The 23,990-nt window shown below is 45.1% G+C and overlaps 1 protein-coding gene across 1 annotated transcript in view; it reads right to left on the reverse strand.

The window, feature by feature from the left end:
- cntn1b (contactin 1b) overlaps nucleotides 1-23,990 on the reverse strand; it is a 595,565-nt gene that overhangs the window by 405,469 nt on the left and 166,106 nt on the right. Inside the window, exons 9-13 of the mRNA XM_078568473.1 lie at nucleotides 21,403-21,536; nucleotides 20,874-21,003; nucleotides 19,589-19,739; nucleotides 10,200-10,327; nucleotides 6,366-6,541 (exon numbers count right to left, since the gene is read on the reverse strand). Of these exons, the coding sequence (XP_078424599.1) occupies nucleotides 6,366-6,541; nucleotides 10,200-10,327; nucleotides 19,589-19,739; nucleotides 20,874-21,003; nucleotides 21,403-21,536 (719 nt within the window). The remainder of the gene's footprint in view (nucleotides 1-6,365; nucleotides 6,542-10,199; nucleotides 10,328-19,588; nucleotides 19,740-20,873; nucleotides 21,004-21,402; nucleotides 21,537-23,990) is intronic.

A 23,990-nucleotide genomic window follows, 5' to 3' on the forward strand; every position in this document is an offset into this window, starting at 1 on the left:
GGTCCTATTTTCTTTTGTATAGTTTGAAATAATAATCTGAGTTTATCTTACTGGTTCCATTCAAATATTGAGCTTCCACTTAACCACAGCCGATCCAGATAACCAAAAGCTTCAGCTTCCTCAGGTTTTCCTCTCAGTTCATCCTCTTCACACCTGGGATGGTTCTTTTTGAGACATACTGTCTAAATCAAACGCTGTGGACCAAAACTGAGCAAGGTACAAGGTATCAGCGTTATGTCCACAACCAAGAGTGAGTGGCCCCAAGTAATCATCCCATCAGTGACCCCGACAGGCACTCTGCCCAGGGGTCAAAGTTCGCACCACTGAAAGTGAAGGCTCTACAAATCCGCTTTCAATTCTCTGGGGACATCCTCCTTTTTGTTTCATGTTTGTGCATACAGATTTGCGCAAATGTGCTCCCACAGTTTAATACAGACTGGCGGGGACCAGTTGGGGATTACTACTGGCTTAATTAAAATGCCCATAGTAATGACAAAGCCTTGGGGGCCCAAGGGGTCCCAGGGCCCAATGGGGTAAATTTGGTAATTTGTGGGTTGAAAAAAAAGATTTAACCCTTCAAAAACCCAACTTATTCACTAAAGTTTAACACGTAAAGAAACATTCCACACCCCAACAAGCCAACACCGAATTTCATGTTTCACGATCCTCTGGCAAGGTATGAGCAATGCCGAAATACACTGAGGTCAAAAAATTAACTTGCAGAATTAGCAAATGAATTTCAACACGGGTAAATGTGAGGTATTACATTTTTCTAAGTAAAGTAGGCCACATACAACTGGTAAAATCAGAATCTAATTGGGTTGAAGAGCAAAGGGATCGAGAAGCACAAATATACAGATTACTAGAAGCTGAGACGCAGATTGATATGGACATAACAAAAGCAAACCGAGCACGAGGGCTTATTTCTGGAGAATTGAAAAGTTGGGAATTTGTGCTAAACTTTGTATCAAACCTTGATTAGAATACACCTTGAGGCCTGTGCGCAGTTCTGGTCACCATATTATACAAAGAATATGGAAGCAGTGGAGAGAATGAAAAACAAGATTTGCAAGGATGGTATCAGATATGTGAGGTTATACCTATCAGGAAAGGGTGAACAGGAGCTGGGTCTCTTTTTTCTTGAAGGGTGATCTAGTAGAAATCTTTGAAATCATCTGAGGTTTTGACAGAACCAATGGCGTTTCGTTTCTGTATGATTCTTCTTCAGACGCTCTGAAGAAAAGTCAGACGGACTTGAAATGTTAACTCTGTTCCTCTCCACAGATGTTGCCATACCTGCTGTGTTTTTCCAGCATTTTTCTGTTTTTGCTGCTAAATAACAGGCTGGCACTGCAGAATAATTATATGCTGGGGAAAGTTAAGACTTGCATGTTGTGGTAATGGAGTCTTTCTTTATGATGACTGTATTCAAGGACATGCTTTTTTTTTTACCTTTAGGGTGTAAATTTGAGGGATGTCACTGCTCAGGAGAGATAGGTAAAGAGTTGGAGAGGTTTCCATGTCTGGAAGAGCAAAGCTCTGATGTGCAGCAGGTAAGTGATTTTGCAATGACTGGAACCTATCTAATTCACCCCCATTATAAAGTACGCTCACCGTTCAGGATTTTGCCCTTTGCAGGATTTTGCAGAAAGTGACCCCCACGAACGGCGGGACTTCACTGTATTAATTTTGTCCCAAATGATCATTTCTAGAAGCTTCCCTACCACGGAAGTTAAATTGAGTGTCCGCTAGTTGCTGGGCTTATCTTAGCCTTGTCTGTACAACCTTCTCTGAACAAAGTTATAAGATTTGCAATTCTCCAGTCCTCTGGTACCACCCGGGTCTACGTTAGACTGGAAAATTATAGACTGTGACTCCACATTTTCCACTCTCACTTCCCTCAGTACTGTTGGATATATCTCATCCAGTGCTGGTGCCTTAACAACTTTAAGTACAGGCAGCCTAACTGTCTGTATGTTCTCCTTATCAATTTATAAACCTGTCTAGTGTCTGAATCACCTCCTCTTGCACCATGACCTGTGCAGCACCTTCTTCCTTGGAAAGGACAGGTGCAAAGTATTCATTTAATACCTCAGCAAGCTCCCAGCCTCCATGCTAAATCTCCTTTTTGGTACCTAATCGGCCCCACTCCTCCTCTTACCACCTTTTTATTATTTATATGCTTACTCACCACCATAACGTTACCCAACTCCGTCCTCACCACAGCTCATCTACTGTTGAAACTCTCATTCACGTCTTTGTTACTTTGACTGTTCCAACGTCCTCCTGGCCAGATTCTCGCACGCCTCCTTCCGTAAATTTGAGATTATCCAAAACTCTACCGCCCATGTCCTAACTCACACCCAGTCTCATTCACCCATCACCCCAGTGCTCGCTGACCAACACTGGCTCCCGATCAAGCAAAGTTTTGATATTAAAACACTCATCCTTGTTTTCAAATCCCTCCACAGCCTCACCCATCCCTATCTCCGTAATCTGCTCCAGCCCTACATCCCTCCACTGGTAGTGTCCTTCAGCTGCCTAGTCCTTAAGCTCTGGAATACCCTTCCTAAACCTCCCCACCTCTCTTTGCTTCTTTAAGATGCTCCTTAAAACTAATCTCTTCGAGCAAGCTTTTGGTCATCTGCCCAAATATTTCCTTATGTGCTTTATAATGCAAATGTTCTATTACAAGTTCATGTTGCTGTTATTATTGGCATCTACAAATCTTCTGCTTGTATGCATATTTTTTACACAGTGACTAGGAATCGGCCAGGTCACTAGTAGCTCCTATATGCTTCTTCACTGGGTAAGGAAACCAAACTGCAACATGCTGTCAGAGAGGCACAGATCTCATCTATTCGATTAACAGGTGAGATGAAACAAGGAGAAATACAGGGTTTGGATTTCTACTTTAATCACAACTGTTCTTGGATCCAACCATCCACACGTTTCCTTTCACCTTAGTGTTCCGCAGTTTATTCAGGGTACTCTCACAGGAAGTGAGCTGACTTTCAAATAAGAACATTTAGGCCAGAAACTTACCTATGTCGGGCGGGCATGGAGCCGATCACTGCCCGCGGAGCCGATTGGCGCCCGCAATCGGCTGTGCGCGGCCATTTTATGTGGGCGGGCCTTAAAACGCGTTCCGTAGCGCTAAGCGCTACCTGTGCGGGTGCGAAAGAGCGCGGCAATCTCCTTGAGGCACGGAGCAGCCTCAGGGAGATTAATTACATATTGAAATTTTTTAATACAGAAAGAGAAAAATTATTTCAACATGTCCCCTCATGCGATAGTTTCACATGAGCTGTGACATGTTTGTCAATTTAGCAAAATTTATTTATTGATTTTATTAAACATTCAGGAAACCTCATCCCGCCCGTGGGTGGGGTTTCCTGAAGGCCGCTTGGGCTCTTCGCCTGACGCCCCCTTAAGGCTGGACGGGCAGCGTTGTTAATTAGCTGAATTACTTTCCTAATGGCCTTAATAGGCCTTTGACAGTTCGGCGGGTGCACAGCCACTTCCAGGGCGCGGCTGCCGAATGAAATATCTAAATGACACGTGATGACGTTGGGACACACGCTCAAAGCCATCGCGCATCATTTTGCGCGTCGGCGTGTCAGACCTGCCCCCTACACACCAACGTCAATATTCTGGCCTTAGTGTGGATGGACAGCAATCGGAGGGAAACATGCCGTGATCTTCCAATCTCTTGCTGTCACCTCACTACCACCATTTCTCCTGGGGTCTTTCCCCCGCCCCCCCCCCCCAAGTTCGAGTGAGAGACCACGAACTCTATTGCTGAAGTTTTATCCCAAAATTCATTTGGAAGTTGCCAAACAGAGTTCAGAAAAGGGGAAAATAGACATTAGAAAAGCACAAATCAGCATAGGGGGTGCGGGGATAAACGAGCCCAACAGCAAGTTCCACCTTTAAATGGGTGCTATTGAACACGGTGTGCATTCGTTGACATGTAATGTTTTATGGTAAATAAAAACACACCCACAGAGGTAGAATCCCTCTTTTCTCTCCATTACACCTTTCCTCGCCGGAAGACATTGCCAAAAGCTTGGCAGCAGGGCCAGCACTGTTGTGAAATCGAGTCATTCGCCAGCGCTGTCAGGCTTGGGACATTCGCCAACCCCTGAAGCCATGGACGCACGGCCCCCCTCATCCACCGTTCAACCAAACCCAACCTTCACGCCATTCCAAAGTCCGGACTTCCCTTCCATAGTAGAGCCAAATCAAAGGGCCCTGTTCATGGCGCCAAGCTCCAGGATCCTCTGCCCCACCAAACCAAGTGCCAGGAGTGTGCCTGTAAAAGGAATTATGGCCTTAAAGGAGCAGGTTTGGTAGACCAGCTGGCCTTTTCCTGCAAATGTTCGTAGGCCAGTTTCACGTAGCTCCATGCAACAGCAGAATAATAACATGGTATAATGACTCTACCATTATCAAATGTACACAACAAATCACTATGAGTAAGGCATAAAGGAGATGAACTGAACAGAAGCTGAACTGGATTAGCCATATAAATACTGTGGCTACAAGAGCAGGTCAGAGGCTAGGACTCCTGTGGCAAGTAACACACCTCCCAAACTCCCCAAAGCCTGTTCACCATCTACAAGGCACAAGTTAGGAGTGTGATGGAATGCTCCCACTTGCCTGGATGAGTGCAGCTCCCACAACACTCAAGAAGCTTGACACCATCCAGGACAAAGCAGCCCGCTTGATTGGCACCACATCCACAAACATTCACTCCCTCTATCACCGATGCACAGTAGCAGCAATGTGTACCATCTACCAGATGCACTGCAGGAATTCACCAAGGCTCCTTAGGTAGCACCTTTCAAACTCAAGACCACTACCATCTAGAAGGACAAGAGCAGCAGACACATGGAAACACCACCACCTGGAAGTTCCCCTCCAAGTCACTCGCCACTCTGACTTGGAAATATATCGCTGTTCCTTCACTGTCGCTGGGTCAAAATCCTGGAACTCCCTCCCTAAGGCAGCTCACCACCGCCTTCTCAGGGGCAACTAGGGAAGAGCAATAAATGCTGGCCCCCCCAGCCAGCAAAGCCCGCATCGCATGAACGAATTTTTAAAAAAATGTAATGGTGGTTGCAGATGGAGGCTGGGGATGGAGAGAGCCACAGATAGTTTGTACTTCAAACAAAACAAATAAACTAAATTGTGCAAGCATAAAATACCTTCTCACACCAGCAAACTAATCCCACCTGTCACATTTTCCTCCTCTACACTGAAAGGGATCAGATACAGATCCCCTTTCACCTGGCCACATAGTTCACCAGTAATACAATACCCACTGGTCTATATGGAAATGGAGACTCATGAACAGAACCAGCTGTGAAAGGCTAGTTACGGATGGTGGTGCCTATCCAGCAGCTGCAGCACTGCAATATTACAGCTCACTCAAGAGCTGCACTCACATCGCGGGCGGAATTCTCAAACGATAGTTGCTGCCAAAAAAGTGGGACCTGCAGCGCGTTGGGGGCTCGACAACAGCTGCAGCGGGCTTTGCTGGTGGCACAGTGTTAGTATCCCACCTCTGGATTTACCGGCCAATCAGGGAGGACAGGCAGGATGTCATGCTCAATCTGTCAAAGGAAGGATTTCTAAATAAAGGGACCCTGGCAAGTGGTGGGTCAATGGGGTTTTTGAGGCTGCAGCAACCACAGGAACAGAGAGGAGACCCAGTGCTATTTTTAAGGGAATTTAACTCCCCGCAGCCACCCAAACCTGCCTCCTCTTGCCTGGGAAATTTCCCACCCCACCCCCCGCCCTGATTATCCATCCAACGCAACAGAAACAGCAGTGGGCACAAAGAAAGTGTAGAGGAATGTGTAAATTGGAAGAGGTTAAAACAGGACCAAACATTCATGACAAGAGGAAACACAGCAGTTAATGGCCACAAAATAATTTCTTGCCCACTATGCCTATGAACATATATGCAGGAAAATAGGAATTGGTTCACAAAGTTTGCCCCAAACTCATGATGTATGGAGCATCCTGACCAGACATCCTCCAGTAACTATATAATTACCTGGGAGAGGCAACTCAAAAAACAGAAAACAAATCCTAGGGCAAATATGGAATGAAGAAGCTTCCGAAAATCTTTCTCTGATTCCTTCAGCCAATCAAAAAAACGGTCCAGCTGACACTGACTGTGGGTTCATTAAATCCTAATTGCAATTGCTCAAACATGTTCTGACACTGGATGCAAGGTAGGTGATCTGATCTTCAATTATGGTTCTAACTTGTGATGAGAATGTTTTTCAAGTGTAAAGAGTTCAGGCATGCATTAGCCATGGGCATTTTATTGGTCATGACCTCAGCTCACTTACCAGTACATTGCGTTCCATGTAGTCTTTCTCTTTCTCAAAGTCAATAGGGTAGCCATTAGTTGACCAGATAAATGTAAGGTCCAGTGTGGTATCATGGGATGCATGGCACTCCATGGTGCCATTTTCTCCCATGGTGATATCAATGCTTGATGGCTCAAGGGTGATTTTGGTGGGCTCTGAAACGGCAGAGTGAGAAATAAAATCACATTTGCAACATCTCAACATCTTGAAAACTCTTTCAAGTAGCAGCCAAAACACCATGTGAAAGTGTAATCAAGACAGTTCTCGATAACTGCGAGTAACAAGGATGACATTAACTTCGGGATTCCGATTTCATATGTAACCTCAAGGGCAATAGTTGTGCTTAAGGAGGGTGTGATAGTTACCCTCAGCATCCCTGCAACAGGATTAAGAGATAAATAGTTGAATAATATTTGCTGGGATAGAGTAGGAGAAAGAGATAAGTTAAAGAACAAGCTAACATTTGTATTCCAAAAACACTTGGTGGGCAGTGGATGTTTTGGAAGAACAGTCAGTGTAAACATAGAAGCCAATCTGTGCACAGCAAGGTCCCCACTGAGTGAATGACTAGCTAAACTGGGTATTTTTAGTGTTTATGGTTGATGGAGAAACATTGTCCAGGATACTGGGAAAATTCCAGGAGACTGGAAAACTCCCTGCTCTTCTTCAAATAATGCCATGGGAATTTTTACACCCATCTGAGTAGGCAGACAGGGCCTCGGTTTTATGTCTCATCTAGGGGCTGAAAAGATGTATACCAGGCAAGGCCCAGGTTATCCTACACAGAGGCTTTCTGAGATTGAATACCCTTTACAAAGCAAGATGGCTTTTCTAAATATCTACGTTTAATTGTTCAGGTGAAAGATCATAAATCCCATTGAGAGACACTGCAGATGCTGAGATCTAAGTGTCAGGTTTACAGGAAAACTCCTTTCTCTCAATTGCCTTTTTGTATTAATATTGTGTCCAGTTTTTGGCACCATGCTTTAGGAAGAATATGAAAACATCAAAGAGGGTGCAGAAAACAGTCACGAGAATGCTTCCAGGATGAGGAAATTCAGTTATGTAAATAGATTGGAGAAGTTTGGGCTGTTCTCCTCATGAGAGAGTAGATGGTGAGAAACTGTTCCAAAGGGTGGAAGGATCGAGAACCAGAGGACACTGATTCAAGGTGACTGGCAAAAGAAGCAATGGCAACATGAGGAAAAACATTTTTGAGCAGAGAGTGATTAGGATTTGGAATTGCCTGAGAGCGCGGTGGAGGCAGATTCATCTCAGCTATAAAAATAGAACTGGATCATTATCTGAAGAAAAAATATCTGCAGGGCTATGGGGAAAACACTGGGGTGCGGCACTAGGTGAGTTGCTCTTGCAGAGAGCAGGCATGGACACGACGGGGCGAATGGCCTTCTTCTGTGCTGTAGCCATATTCTATTTTAACCACTTATTACTATAGCTAACGCTTCTCTGAAAATTGCCTCTTGTTGCTCCTATGTTTTTACACTATAAAGATTTGAGCACAGGGATGAGAATTTTAAAATCAAGGCTTTGGAGGACCAGAATTCAACGTGGGTAACTGAGCGCAGGGGTGATGGATGAACAGGACTTGGTGTGGCTGAGTTAATGCTGGATGCTCTTGTCCCGTGACCCATTTCTCGCAATTTGTGGCAAAGGTGCTGACCTCTGACATGGACGCAGTGTAGCTATCTCCCTAATTTGTATAAATGGGTTCAGGGGGGCAATTAGTTGTGTTTCTGGAGGGAAGAAGGGCAGGAGGGGTGCAGTTAGAAGGTGGGTAGGTGAGGGGGAAGAGATGGTGAGAGAAAGATCTGAGGAATGTGGTGAAGTTGGGTAGCTGAAGTTGATCTATCGAGAAAGAACATGCTTGCCACATCTAAGGTCCCTTGGAGAGAAGAGCCAAATTTTGAATACTGTGACCATTGACCTGAAAATATTATTGATTTACCACATCTTTCACTTAGTTATTTTTTCAGCACGCAAGCTCTTCCCTGGAAAGGCTTCACCATTCTGGATCACGAATCTAACTTGATGGCCCAGAACTTTCATGAAGTGGCAATCATCGTCGGATTGCCACTCCACTCCTTTTCACTTCCCCAAGTCAGGAGCTGCGCGTTTCCCACCTGGATTTCCATCCTGGGCCTGGTGAGAAACGTGCAGCTCCGGAATCCTTCCAGGGCAGGGCAGCAGTGTCACGGGAAGTGAAGCCACGCCCCCTTTTTTATGGTATGGGCTGCCGTAAAACTTTACATTTAAAGGTCCCAACCACTTTGACAGGAGAGAAGGTGTGTCAGGTAAGTGGGTACGATGGGGTTGGGGGAGCAGAGTTGGGAAGGTGGTTGGGGTGGAAGAGGGGCGTCGAGGAGTCAAGAGTGCAGTGGGTGTGCAGTCATGGGGGGGGCGGGTTCAGTACTATAGTTACCCAGGAGTTAGAAGTTGTTTTAATCCGTCTAACTTTTCCTGGGTAACTATTCTCTGAAGGGAGTTGGAACCATCCAAAGTCTCTGATTTAAGTTGGAGTATCAGATGGTTCCAGGTGCAGGGTACTTGCCCATCAGGAGTTTAAACTTCCCCGGCAATTCTCACGCAGTCCTTGCCTGGTGACTTCCAAGGGGACCCCAGCACATCTTCTGGGGCATCTCCAGGGTACGACCCCCTGGGACACTGAAGTTCTGGGTCAATGTTAGAGCACAGGTTGTTCTACGTGAGATCCACTAGCTTTGGATTCCCCACTTTGCAGGTTTAATGTACACTCCTGTAGAAATAATTACCTTTCTCTAATGTGATACTTAAAATGCACAGAATGCTCTTGTCAGACAACACCTCGAGCCTGTGCATCAACAAGACACTAGGGGTGATGCTCAAACCCTGGAGATATTGAAGAGAAGAAAGCGGGGACTCGATCGCTAACATTGGAGGAATGAGATATGAAGAAAGGTGAAGAAAGCTTTGAAATGAAGCATTGAAGAGTGTCAACAGAGGTGGTGGAGGAAAAAAAGAGCTGAAACACTAATTCAAGTTCAATTTTTTTTGTTGAAATAAACAAAAATGGAATGTTGGCCTGGTGAACTGGTGGGTTAGAGATATAAAACGAAGTTTTGTTACTGCTGGTTAGACCATTCATGGCGTACTTTATACAGTACTGCACTTTCTATACTGGCAGCAGTATAGCAGATTCATTAGAGTGTTATTAGGGTTCCAAGGTTTGAATTATGAGGAGAGGTCACGTAAATTAGGCTTGCACTCCCTGGAATATTGAAGGTTATCGGGTGATTTGATTGTTTTTTTTTAAGAATTTTGAAAGCAATTGATAGGGTGGATAGAAAGAAACATTTACCTCCGGTGAGAATGGCTAGGACAATGGATTGTGACCTTTAAATAAAGCAAGGTTCTCTAGGAGAGGTTCGGAAATGCTTCTATTTACCCTATTGGGTTCATTTCAAACCCTTCATTAGATTGTGCTTGTGAATCACTCCCAACTCTCCATAAGCTTCATTATAGTTTTGCACCAGTTCGACCTTGTCTTGGAGTCATGTATCAGAAAGTAGTAGATTACTAAAATCTTTCATGAACCATAGGGTTGACCCTTGTGCCAGTTCAGCCCTTCAGCTGGGAACTAGCTGAAGGGGATTTTATAGGTTTTGTGTGCTAGCAGATCAGGGTAGAACTGATGTTTCAAGGAAAGATATCCAGCAACAATTCTTATTCAAATTAAGAGATCTTAAGGTGTTCAGTTGAAAATGTCAGTACACTGAGAAGCCCAAAGGGTTGTGTGACAAAACTTTGGCCCCCTACCTGTCACAGAAAGAGTGCCAGTGCTGTTTGCTTTTCCTCTGTTGTTATCTGCGAAACAGGTATAGCTTCCCTCATCAGTCTTAGATAGTTCGCGAATTTCCAGAGTGCCATTGGCCCAAATGGACATCCTGCAATAAATGTAGCACATGACAAATTACAAAGATAAGGTTATGGAGAACTGATAGGACAGAAACCAACAGGTCTATGACAGTGTTTATCTTCTACTCGAAACTCCTCCCACTCCACTTCATCTGACCCTATCAGCATATTCTAATCCTTGCTCCCTCATGTACCTGACACGTTTCCCATTAAATCGGAAATAGGGAGAAAAGAAATCAAGCATCCTTTTTGGAGAATGAATTAAAAACTTCACCCCATCTGTGGCATTTAAGCCTGAGTCATTTTTACATTGGCCCCTGAAAATGGGCATGGCGGATGCCCATAGGAAGCACCTATGCCCGTCCCTTATGATACTAGCAGCATGCAGACTTCATACTGCCTGCGAATTTACATCATAGTGTGCAGTCCAGCGTCAACTGTGCTGTCATGTGGCTGCACATCTCAGCAGGGGTCCCAAGATCGTACAAGACTAGATTGAATTAAAATGAGCTTGTCCAACTTAAAGTCAGCCTGCACCCCTTAAAGGGGAGGTGCATTCTGCTGAAGCAAGTGTTGGAAGTGGAACGGGGAGAGAGCCCGACCTGCAAGACAACACCGAATAATGGTGCAACATGGGAGAGAGCAAATTCCAACATTCTCAGACGTAGGGCTGGAGGCCTTGGTATACAAGGTGGACAGAAGCAGAAATGTCCTCTACTCAGAGGGGTCCAGGAGGCCCTTCTAGCAAAGTCTGAGAAGAGAAATGAGTGGTCGAGGTCAAAGCAAGCAATATAGCTCCAAGGACCTGGATACAGTGCTGCAAGAAGTTCAATGACCTCACACAAGTGGTCAAAGTCAGCAATTTCATTTCCTAATGGCATTGAACCACTAGCCTCACTCTGCTCGATTCACCACATTCCTCCACTCACCCACCAAAAATCTCCAATTAGGGATGGGCAAAAAATGCTCACCTAACCAGCAATGCCCTCATCCCATGAATGAATAAAAAAGATCATAACTCACACGTCACATTCACATCGTCACCGTACCCTCACACCCTTAGCACTGTTGCAAGCCTCACACTCACATCGCACAGCTTGCACACACTGCCAGCTATTCCCCCATGACAGCCACATCACCCAAACACATGGCACCACACTCACTGACACATTCACCTCTCTCTTACAGGATAAGATGGTGCAAAACCTGTGGAGGACAGACACACCTGCATACGCTCTCCCCCATGGAGGAGACGGTGTCTGTCATCATTAGAGTGGTTATCATCGAGGCCATTGCCAGCGGCAGAGCTAAAACAATAGTTGATGACAATCTGCTCACACCTAATCTTCCATCTCGTATCCCATTTCCCTTCATTCTACTTTCTCTTCTGATATGCTAGCTGCAGGTGTACGCAGGCCACACTTTACTTTCTTTTCATTCCCCTCACCAAACTATACCCTTGTGGCTTTCTCCTTTCATATACCAAAGAACTGCAGCCCCTGCCCAGGCAGTGATGGAAGAGCAGGAAGACAATGATGAAGAAAAAACACTATCACTCACACTCACAGCCACCAGCTCAGATGCTGACATGGTGCATACTTTAGAGGATAGCATTGTCATGAAGCTAATAATGTATAAAATGCTATTGGAAATTTTTTTTAAATAGAGGTTTAGTCTGTGGGTGTGTCTGTATGTGTTTTAATTGGATTAAAGCCAGCTAGTCTGGGTTCTTTGATGTATAGTAGTTTTTGGGGTGTAAACAGAGAGGTAGAGTACATTTGCATTTTGCTGAATAGAGCTTTCAAGAAGGTGAGTGAAATCTGACACCTAGCTAGCAGAGACCCAGCAATGTTTATATTACTAATAAAATTGGTACTATGAAAGGGGTTTAAAGGGCCTGGTGATACATTGAGAATTTGCATTCGATGAGATGTGCTCGGTATAACTGACAGCAATTTTGTGTGTGCAGAGCAGAGGCAGTGTAAGATCAAAGCAGCTGGAGGCCTACAACTGTCTGCACTGGAACCAAAGTGAAAGGAGCCTCATTTTGAATTTGTAAGGTGAAAATGCTTTGCCTGGTGTCTGCTTAAAGTCTATGAGTTGTTGTTGCCTTAATGGAGATTAGTTGGGAATTTGTTAAAGGTTATGATAGTAATAATTTGTAGCCATGTGTATATATTTAACTTGTGTAAATTAATAAATGTCTCATGTAGTTTGATATAAAAACCTCTTGAGAACTGGTGGTCTTATTCCTGAATTTAGAGTTGCAACTCAAAAGAAGCCACTTGAAGATATAGGTTGTGACAGTTGTTTAAAGTCTCCCTCTGGGATTTTAAATAACAGCCTTTACCAACTGCTGTGTCATAACAGCATAGAAGTGGGATCTGCACATAGTGAGGCATTGAGCATGAGTGTCCTGCAGCAAGGGCCACAGATGAGGGTACAGTAGGTTCCAGCTCACCAGACGGTGAGGTCGCATGAGTTGTACTGCAGCGGACTTAGATGAGCACTTAGGAAAACCCTCATAAGAAAGCTGACGGTCATGCACAATTAAATGCTTGGTGCATTATCAGTAGACCTGCCAGAAAGCCTGTGGTCAATGTCAAGGATTCCATCAAGAACATGGCACAGGACTTTGTGCAGAGCTTGGAGCCCAGTGCAGAAGTGGTGGCCACTCCATGAGAACACCTCCTTAGTGAAGTAAAGATATCTGTTCCTCGCTGAGGTGGGGTGGAGTGATAGCTTCCTGAACACTGTGGGTGGATATAGCCTCCTGCTGAGAGCTCTTCCTCACCTCCTCCTCATCACTCCTCAAGCCTCTGCTCATTCTCCCTACCATGTTGCAAGGCAAGGGGGATGTAAACTATTGCACTCTTATCTGGGAGCAAGATGCCTAGTCAGAATTCTTGAAATCAAGATCAAGTCCTCAGCACCTGCCATACTGCTCCCTGTAGGCTTCTTCTTCCTTCAAATGACAATACAAACTGTCAATCACTTCTACAACAGCAGGTAGAAATCAATCAGTGCCTAATGTGAAAGTAATTGATGATCTCTTTTGATAGTGCTGGTGGGGATTCTTCCTGCTACTGGACACTTGTTCAGCTGCGCAAGGTTAACAGGGCATTGAGCTGCAAAATGGTAGGGCTGTCATCAAATCAACGATACACACCATTGGACCCACGCCAACACTCTACTGACAGTGGCACCCAGCACGGTTAGCAACAGAAGTGTGCACGAGTACCCTAGGTGCCATTTTGGAACTAAAATGACACCAATAGTGCCAAAAGTATGAGCACTATGCAATCAAATTTAAGGCAAAGCTACCCCATCACAAAATCAAGTTTATTTAGGATGATGACACCAGTCTATGCTGGTGTCATTTCCAGGCCTTGAAGTTTTGATGCCGACCCAGGCTGCAGTGCAATCCTGTTTTTTTTATTAGTAGCATCTTTCCCCCTCTTTCTTTCAATCAATTTTCGCTCCTCTCTCTTTCCGGAAAACAGATGGTCCTCATCTCCAAGAACCTGGTTCACTCAGGCATGATGTGCATAAACCAAAGCAAATTTTGTTCTTGGCAGCTATACCCATGAGCTAGAATGCAGTGCTTTCCCTCCACAACTGGGTTTACACAGAACCCACTGTTCCACCTCAATAGGGGTGCAGTTAGTTCTGGAGAACAAGTCTTCAGTATTGATGGAATGTTGTCAGGGCCCATAGCCTTTGCAGTATCCACTGCCTTCAGCTGTTTCTTGATATCATGTGAATCAAATTGGCCGAAGACTGGCATTTCTAATGCTGGGGACCTCAGGAGGTACCGAGATGGGTCATCCACTCAGCACTTCTGGCTGAAGGTGGTTGCAAACGGTTCAGTCTTGTCTTTTGCACTGATGTGCTGGCTCCCCCTTCATCGAGGATTGTGATATTTGTGGAGCTTCCTCTGCCAGTTAATTGTTTAATTGTCCACCACCATTTAAGAGTGAATGTGGCAGGACTGCAGAGCTTAGATCTGATCTGTTGGTTGTGGGATTGCTTAGCTCTGACCATCACTTGCTGCTTCTGTTGTCTAGCATGCAAGTAGTCCTGTGTTATAGCTTCACTAGGTTTGCAGCTCATTTCTAGGTATGCCTGATGCTGCTCCTAGCATGCCCTCCTGCAATCTGGTTATAGATTGTGGTTGAATACAATTCTGCTGCTGCTGATGGTCCCCAGCACCTCATGGTTGTCCAGTCTTGAGCTACTGGGTCTGTTCTGAATCTATCTCATTTAGCATGGCAGTAGCGCCACACGGCACGATGGAGGGTATCCTCAATGGGAACATGTGACTTTATTTTCACAAGTACTGTGTGCTGGTCACTCCTACCAATACTATCATGGACAGAAGCATCTACAACAGGTAGATTCGTGAAGGCAAGGTCAAGTAGGTTTTTTCCACGTTAGTTACCTGCCGCAGTCCCAGTCTGGCAAATATGTCCTTCAGGACTCAGCCAGTAGTGGCATTATTGAGCTACTCTTCATGATGGGTATTCAAGACCCCCACTCTTGCTGCACTCAATGCCTCTTCCAAGTGGTGTTCAACATGGAGGAGCACTGATTCATTATCAGGTGGAAGGTGATAATCAGCAGGAGGTTTCCTTGCCCATGTTTGACCTGATGCCATGAGACTTCATGGGGTCTGTAGTCTATGTTGAGGACTCCCAGCGCAACTCCATCCCGAATGTATACCACTGTGCCTCTACCTCTGCTGGGTCTGGACTGTTGGTGGGACAGGACATACCCAGGTATGGTGGTGTCTGGAACATTTTCTATAAGGTTTGATTCTGTGAGGGTGACTATGTCAGGCTGTTGCTTGACTAGTCTGTGGGACAGCTCTCCCAATGCTGGCTCGAGCTGCCAGGTGTTAGTAAGGAGGACTTTGCAGGATCAACAGGGCTGAATTTGCCATTGTCATTTCCAGTGCATAGGTTGATGCTGGGTGGTCCGTACAATTTCATTCCTTATCAACTCTTCTGTAGCGATTTACTACAACTCAGTGTCTGGCTTTTTGTTCCAGATTTATGAATTAATTGAATTTAAATTCCCCCAACTGCCTTGGTGGATTTTGAACTCTGTCCCCACAGTGTTAGTCGGGGCCCCTGGATTACTTATCCAGTAACATTAACACTACGCTACTGTCCCCATAATAGATAGAGAAGCAAAGAGAGATAGAGAGAGAAAGAAAACAGAGAGACGAACACAGAGAACTAGAGAGGGAAAGACAGAAAGAAAGAGATCGAGAGAGGAAGGAAGTAGATGTCCAGGCAGAGAGAGGGTAAAGCAGTGTTAGCATCAGTCAATAAATGGTAAGTAGAGAAAGCAGGTGCAGAACAGAGGCAGGAGGAGCACCTGAGTCATATGTTAAATCAGCCAATTGGAGGAGAATGCTGGAAATTTGCACAATAAAGAATAATTTTGGGCATGGTTGATAGCACAGAAAGACGACCTTAGCAAGTGTGATGAATGCCGAGGAACTTACCTCAACTAGAAGTTTGAGGTCGGGAGTTTGGAGGCCAGGAACTTCAGTTCCCGGCAGCTCTTGAGACTTCCACACATGCATCGGCCTGAAAATAGCCGCACATGTGCAGTTGGTGTCTTTCACCTCTTCAGGTCGGGAAACAATCCTGCGCACATATGCAAAAGAAAAAGAAGTGAAACAATGTGAAACTGCAAGTCAGGTGACTTGAACTGGAGCACCATTAGAGAGAAGGTGGCCCAAGGAGCAGGACATGGGAGGAGGACAGGGAGAGGGTTCCAAACTAAGAAGGTGGTCCCAAACAAGGAAGTGAGACAGGAAGAGGTCCCAGGTAAGGGACAAAGACAGAGATCAGAAACAGATCATGTTAAGTAAAGGTGAGAAAAAGGAGCAGAGCAATAAGCTCCAAATTAAACAGAGAGAGCCATGGGGAGCAGATCTGAAGCAAAATGGGCTTGAGGGAAGCCTGAAGATCCGAGGAGGCAGCCAAAGGCTGGTGACTCCTTACTGTGGGCCTTTGCTGCAGTGATGTTCTGCTTGGCACGGCCAAAGATCTGGAATTGTGCTTGGAAGGTGGAGCTTAAGCATACTCAGAGATCCAGGAGAAAAGAATCTCACAGGATGAGATTAAAACCCTGGAGGTGGATTCTTGTTGAAGCCATCCGAGTGGGAACGAGGTTTGGAGAGAATTCCAAGGCGAGTTCTTTGAACATGGAGATTAGAAACCCTCGTGAGAAAGACAGAGTTTCAGTGAGACCGGTTGGCTGACAGTGTAACAAGCATCTGGGTGGGTTGTTGAGAAAACCATAGAATCTGCTTTGGTCACATCTGTCATTTGCTTTGGAGTGCGTTGTGTCTGGCCACAGTTCACCAGTTGGTTCACATGTGCTGCATACTTACCCTGAATATTAGAATACAAGATAGATATTGTAAATTGCATGTGTCTGTAAAAGGATAGCTGGAGTGAAGGAATAATGAATATTTGAATAATTCTCTTGTGTTTGTATTGAGATCTTTCCAACCTTTTTATCTGGTGTATTACAGTTCATTTTTTCTTATTCAGTAAATGATTTATTGTGTGTGTTAAAAGTTCGTCAGCAGACCCCAATGAATTTGTTCAGTAACTTTCCTCCACAATTTCTAAAAAAATATAAGTTAGGATCTATAAAACCAGGTTTCACTCTGGGATCTGACTTGTCCAGCATTAACATTAGCTGGGATCGTAACACAGCTCTAGGGCCACTTAATTCATTCAAAGCACTGAGAGTCATTTGAACTAACTCAACAGAGCATGGTGTTAGATTGTGGCCTCATGCCCTAAGTTCTTCATGTGCCAAGTTCTTTTGCTCCACTGGGAGGCGCTGAATAGAGAGCAGCCTCATAGAGAAAGGAGGTAAGGACAATGGCCGGGATTTTTCGGCCCCGTCATGGGCGTGAGCTGCCGTGGGCGAGGCGGTGCCCCAGCCAGAAGTCCATTGACTTGCAGCGGGACCGGAAGATCACAACAGCGGGCGGGTGCGGAAAATCCCGCCCAATGAGTTTCCTAGGTACAGGGAACTATGAACTGAAGCTGCCTTGATTTTTTTGCTCAGTGCAGGGTTCACTATTCATTAAAAGGTAACTGATGTAATTGAGTCAGCTTCACAGTCATTCACAATGACACAATGATCACAGGCCCATCACCGACAACAGGAACTTTAATGCTAAGCCTGGTGTGGGTGGTGATGCGGGTGGGGGAAAAGAGGGGGAACATGTGGCGACTGAAAGATGCCACATTAAATGAGAATATTTTGAATAGACAATGATCATGTGAGCACTACAGCAAGAAATATTCATGTTGCAGTAGTGCTGACCCAAGTTAAATTAACATTCTTATTTTGACAAAAATGCACACGTTATTTCTGTGAAGCTCAATAGTATTTTCTATTCTATCAGACTAAAGAGAACAGGAATTTCCAACCACTAGATTGGGTCAGGATTGTAATTACTACTTGCACATAACCACAGTACCCTCACAACATGAAGGATCATCACGTTTCCAAGCAACTGATGGCAAACCACAATAACGCCTGTTGTCAAGTAGTTGGTAGAGGCATTGCACTAAAGAGGAGTGCTGTGCCCAATCAATACATGTGGCTTTCAGGATAGAAAAATGGAGGCAATAAACAGAGAAATATTCAAAAGCCGCTCTTGAGGAACCAGCACAGGGTTGACAGGGTGGTCCGCACTCCAGGGGCCTAGGTGCCTTTGGTCCCCCATATTCCTGGAACCCAAAAGCCTTCTTCTCTGTTAGATTTTCCATGTCTCCCTCCCCTTCTGCTATTATTCTACAACCTCCATCTTTTTTCCTAAACTTGCCTCATTATCACCTCTTCTTGCCTTGCACCATGATAACTTTTGCCATTTAATCACTTCTGCCTTCCGCCTTATCCCAGGCCCTCCAATGTTCTTTCCCTGCACCCCCATTCATTTCCATGGCTCTGACTCTCTAACATCTTTCAGTTCTGAAGAAAGGTCATCAACCTGAAACACTAACTCAGTTTCTCTCTCCATTGGATGGCTGCCAGACCTGCCAAGAATGCTCGACATTTTCTATTTCTTACTTCAGAAACCAGATCTGGTGTATTGTCACTTTCCCCTACTCACACTCCGAGGAGCTCCTCTCTAATCTGGAACTGTTTTCACTCGTCACCGTATTATTCACTTGTTTCCGCAGCCTGGCTGAAACGACCTGCGCTTATCAACCAACATTTTTCTCCTGTGTGCGGCTTTTGAAAAAGAACCAGATAATCCCAAGCAAAGCTTGTTAGAATTCAACACCCTCATGTCCAACTTTCCTATGTCATTCCATTGGCTCCTACCTGCTGCTTGGCTCGCTCAGCAATAGAAATAGATTCACGCGCTCGTCAGGCTGCGATTTTCCTCCCATCAAGTTGAACAGACAGAATATCGCAAGCATCCAAGGGGAAAATCGCTGCCCGGGCTCGGAACTGAATTGCTAATTTTGGGATAGAAGTTTGTCTTTCATGGTTGTGCAAAATGGGGCATTATTGCAACAATCATATGAAAAATACTGCTTGATGTTCAATTCTATTGAAGGCAATAGAACCTAATATCAGCTGGGAATATATCAAGTGGCACATACGATGCTGCCCTTTTTACTCTACTGCCCAAGATACATGTTGAGCTCCCTATCTTTTCAGATGCTGCCTGATTCCAGCACTCGCTAGCTCTAAGTCAAAACAGCCATCGGCTGAAGTGCAGCTCCAACTAGAGTCAAGAGGCCAAAAGAAAGCAGCCCACTTGACTGGCACCTCATCCACCAGAACTCACTCACCCCAGCTTCTTCAACAGAACTTTCCAAATCCACAACCTCTACCATCTAGAAGGACAAGGGCGGCAGATACACGGAACACTGCCACCTGCAAGTTCCCCTCCAAGCCGCAAACCATCCTGACTTGGAACTATACTGGCATTCCTTCACTGTTGCTGGGTCAAAATCCCTGAAATTCTGTGGGAAAACCAACACCACATGGACTGTAGCGGTTTTAGAAGGCAGTTACCACCTTCTCAAGGGATTGGCAATAAATGCTGGCCTTGCCAACAACACTCACATCTTTGAACTAATAAAATAAAATCACTTGAGTTGAGAAGATTGCAAGCTGCCCAGTCCAGCTAAATTACGGGTTAAAAATAGTGCATGTGGCTTGCCGAGACTGGAGATCTGGATGTCACATGTCATGGCCATCGTCACATTTGCAGGTGGATCCATTTTACTGACCTTGAATTATTCTTGAGGAGCTCAGTGCCCTTACTCCACGAGAAGGTTGGCTTGGGAGCAGCCTTGGGATTGCACTCAATTAGCGCTTTGCCTCCCCTGGCACCCAACAGCTTCTTCCTTACAGGGTTCAGCCTAAAGTCTGGTGCTGAAGCTGAAGGAGAACACAGAACAAGAACAGAAAAACAGAGCCATTGTAAATGAAGAGAAAGCGTTTCCTTTACAAAACATGCCCTTTACCTTCTATCAATTTTACTTTCCCTCCGAATACCTTTGAGTTTATTTTTATTTTTAATCACAGGTAATGAGGGGAGTACAGACCAGAGAACACAGAGTAGCACTGCCCTGCTCTGTAAACTGAACATCAAGAACAGGAATAGATCATTCAGCCTCTCGGATCTGCTCAGCCATTAAATTAGATCACAGTTCATTTGTATCGTAACTTTACTTATCCACCTTAGCATTAAACTTTTACTCATACCAGCAAGACACACCTTGGCTGCAGTGTGTACCATGGACAGATGCACTGCAGAAATTCACCAAGTCTTATTCAACAGCACGCCCCAAACCCACGATCTCTACTGCACGGGAACACCACCATCTCTGATCCCCTCCAAACCACACACCATCCTGACCTGGTAATATATCGCCATTCCTTCACTGTCACTGGGTCAAATTCCTGGAACCAGCCCCCCACCCAACAGCACTGTTGGTGTACATTCATCACATAGACTCCAGCAGTTCAAGGCAGCCATTCACCACCACCTTCTCAAGGGCAATTAAGGATGGGCAACAAATTTGGCATTGCCAGAAATGCCCACATCCCGTGAACAAACAAAAAAAAGAATCTGCTTCCACCACCCTTTCAGACAGTGTATTCCAAGACATCACAACTTGCTGTGTTAAAAAATCACTCCACATCTCCCCTCTGACTCTTTTGATAATTATTTTACATTTGGATTTTCTGGTTACCAACTCTCCTGCCAGTGTAAATGGTTTCACTCTATCAAAAGCCATCATAGTTTTGAACGTCACTATTAAATCACCCCTTAAGCTTCTCTGCTCTGTGAGGAATAATCCCAGCTTCTCTAAGATCTCCACGTAACTGAAATCCTTCATCCCCGATATCATTTTGATAAATCATCTCTGCACCCTTTCCTAAGTCCATTCTAAAGTGCAGTGCCAAGAATTGACGACAATATTTCAATTGAGGCCTAACCAATGATTTATAAAGGTTTCACATAGCCTAATGAAAATTTTAAAAATGTGCTGCGTCCAGAATACCAACCCAAAACTTTCAACTCAGCATTGGAATATAAGGATCCGTGTTTGTTCTCCGTCACACACTGGTACATTCCGGAATCTTGCAGGATCAGTCGGGAAATGCGCAGCTCCCCTCTATTCACTCGGAATCGGGCCTACACACAGTTGAAACGAACACATAGCTGAAAAAAGGAACTTTTCAACATTTAATCTAAAACTTCATGGAGCTTTTGATTATTCTCAGCAACGCGCTGAAGAGCTTATCGTTCTCAAGGACCTGGAGAAGGAAAGAGGCAAGTATTTACACTTGTGAGAAAACCGAAATCGTTGAGTTACGTGCTTGGGACATTTTTCCAGACAAAGCAAGAGGAAAAGGACTTCTCTAGAACTGAAACAAAGATCAAGAAACATTAACACATCCTTTCTGTTCAGTAGCCAACATGACACAGACTGCGCAAGGGATTCAGGCATGTTCATTTCTCATCTTTCTACTGTGTACACGTGAGCATGCAGCTTTGAGAACCACGGGCAGGAATGCAAGCACAGCTTCGTACCCCATACACTACTTCCCCATTCCGGAACCATCTGTAGGTGGGCTGGGGTTTGCCTCCTGCTTCACAGTGCCAGGTGAGGTCACTGCCGATGTCCTGCATTGTGTCATTGATTGGCTGGATCCAGTAAGGGTGAGCTGGAAAGGGACAAAAGCGACAAGTTAGAATGAGGTACCTGCAGCATTGGATAATTTCACTTTCACTAAAATATATCAAATTGGAGGAGGAAAACAAAGGGTGGGCTTTTTCAGCTCCGCCCACTGCCGCGATGGTCCGGTCCCGCCGAAAGTCAATGAACTTTTGGCTGGGCCACCGACTCTCCCGGAGCGGGTCGGAACCAGAAAGTCCTGGCCCAGGAGTGACATCAAGTAAGACCTGTCAATGTATAAATGAATTTTCTGCTATTCCCATTTACATCTCTTCTGGTTCCATCTTTCATTTCTATATTTTCCCCATTATCACCTCCTTTGTCTTGTACATCATCATTTTTGTCATTTAGTGTCTGGTACCCTCCATCCCATCAGAGACCATCCCTCTGCACACCCTTCTTTTTTCCTGACTCTTAATACACTGTTAAATCTCCATCAGTTCTGCTCAGAGAGTATCACCCTGAAATGCTAACTCTGTTTATCTCTCTCCACAGCTACTGCCTGACCCAGTGAGTGTCTCCAGCACTTTCCGTCTTTATTTCAGATTTTCGGCATCTGCGGTATTTTGCTCTGTATAGATTAATTCTGCCTGGATTTTCATTTTGTTTTCTTAGATACCATGCAAGCAGAACACAAGCATTCGGTGTCAAAACACCCTTTCATCACTCAAGAGACAGCTGGGTGTTGCTAACACGGGCAACTGTGGGATGCTCAGCAAAGCAACCTTCCTCATCTGTACCCATCCTGCCTGATCTTCAACGTCTATCAATAAAGCTTCACCTTTATTTTCCATTAACTGGGAGCCAGGAACAGCAGTATTACTGGACATAGCCAGAAATTCTGTGAGCTGGGGGCAAAGACTTGGGTCCAAAATTTCTGCCAGAATTCCAGTGGCTAATCATGAGTGCTGCTGGGAAAATTTGCGGCAATGCTCTAACATGGTATTTACTGAATCCTGGGACCAACCAGATGAACCACTATGTTCCAATCTCTTGTCAACTTGTATTTGACGCTCGGGGATGGAAAATCAAGGGTCTAATGTTAGCTAATTGCTTGTTCAATTGGTGATTATTGCATTTGATAAAAGCACCAGATGTAAAGCTGGCACCCTGGTCAGCTGCCAGGGGGTGCTGCCTTCTTTCATCAGATGTGTTCCAACCACAGTGGGCTGCCGGCCTGCCAACTGAAAATCCCAGTCAGCAGCAGCAGAGGAGTCTTGGGGTAGGCCCATTAATAGGCTCAATTGGCCACTTGCAAGCAGGTGGCCATTTCACCCCCAAAATGACTCAGAGACAGGAACATGCTCACCTCCCATTGCCATCTCCATCAAGCTTGGGAAATTTGGCCCAGTTTGTCTCATTGGCGTCTTTTTAATTGGCATTTTTTTCCCCCCAAGCCTGTCCTCTTGTGCTTCAGTGTATCCCATATAACCCCTTTTTACAAAGATGCCTATCAAAAATTCTTGACCTCTTTTTGCCTTTGTCAGTCTCTCCCTTCCTATGCTGGTCGGGAGAGAGCTAGGAGTTAGATCCAATCTATTAGAGCAGTGAGGGTGATTAGGCCAGGACTAGGCTCATGGTTCCAACAGAGAGGAGTGGGGTTTCCGACACCCCTGCTTTGGGCAGGAATGAGCAATTGGTCTCTCAAATGCTGCTACTGGCAACACAGGGTAAGCAGTTGGTCTATGCATGCTTCATGCATGTCCTGACTATCATGTCTTGCAACCACAGATAGTTGTCCGAGCTCTGATGGAGCATAACAATTAATTGCTGGTTGTGAGGATGTCATAATCTGGGACAATGAAAATCACTTGGGCTCAGGGAGAAAGCATGAGTGAGAGAAAGTCAACGAGGGAGTGAGAGAGAAATTCAAAGTGGGGAGAGAAGGAGAGAGAGGGGAACACAAACTTGGGTGGGGGGTGCGGAGAGAGAGGAACACAAACTGGGAGAAAGACAGGGAGAAACACAAACTGGAGGCGAGAGAGAAACACGAACTGGAGGAGAGAGAGAAACACAAACTGGAGGAGAGAGAGAAACACAAACTGGGGGAGAGAGAGAAACACAAACTGGGGAAGAGAGAGAGAGAAACACAAACTGGGAGAGAGAGAAACACAAATTGGGGAAGAGAGAGAGAGAAACACAAACTGGGGGGAAAGAGGAACACAAACTGTTGGAGGGAGAGTAAAGAACACAAATTGGGGGGAGAGAGAAAGAAACACATACTGGGGGAGAGAGAGAAACAAAAACTGGAGGAGAGAGAGAAACACAAACTGGGGAAGAGAGAGAAACACAAACTGGGGGAGAGAGAGAAACACATACTGGGGGAGAGAGAGAAACACAAACTGGGAGAGAGAGAGAAACACAAACTGGGAGAGAGAGAAACACATACTGGGGAAGAGAGAGAGAGAAACACAAACTGGGGGGAAAGAGGAACACAAACTGT

The sequence above is a fragment of the Cetorhinus maximus genome, chromosome 22 (genome assembly GCF_964194155.1).
Source record: "Cetorhinus maximus chromosome 22, sCetMax3.hap1.1, whole genome shotgun sequence".
In the NCBI taxonomy this organism is placed as follows: Eukaryota; Metazoa; Chordata; class Chondrichthyes; order Lamniformes; family Cetorhinidae; genus Cetorhinus; species Cetorhinus maximus.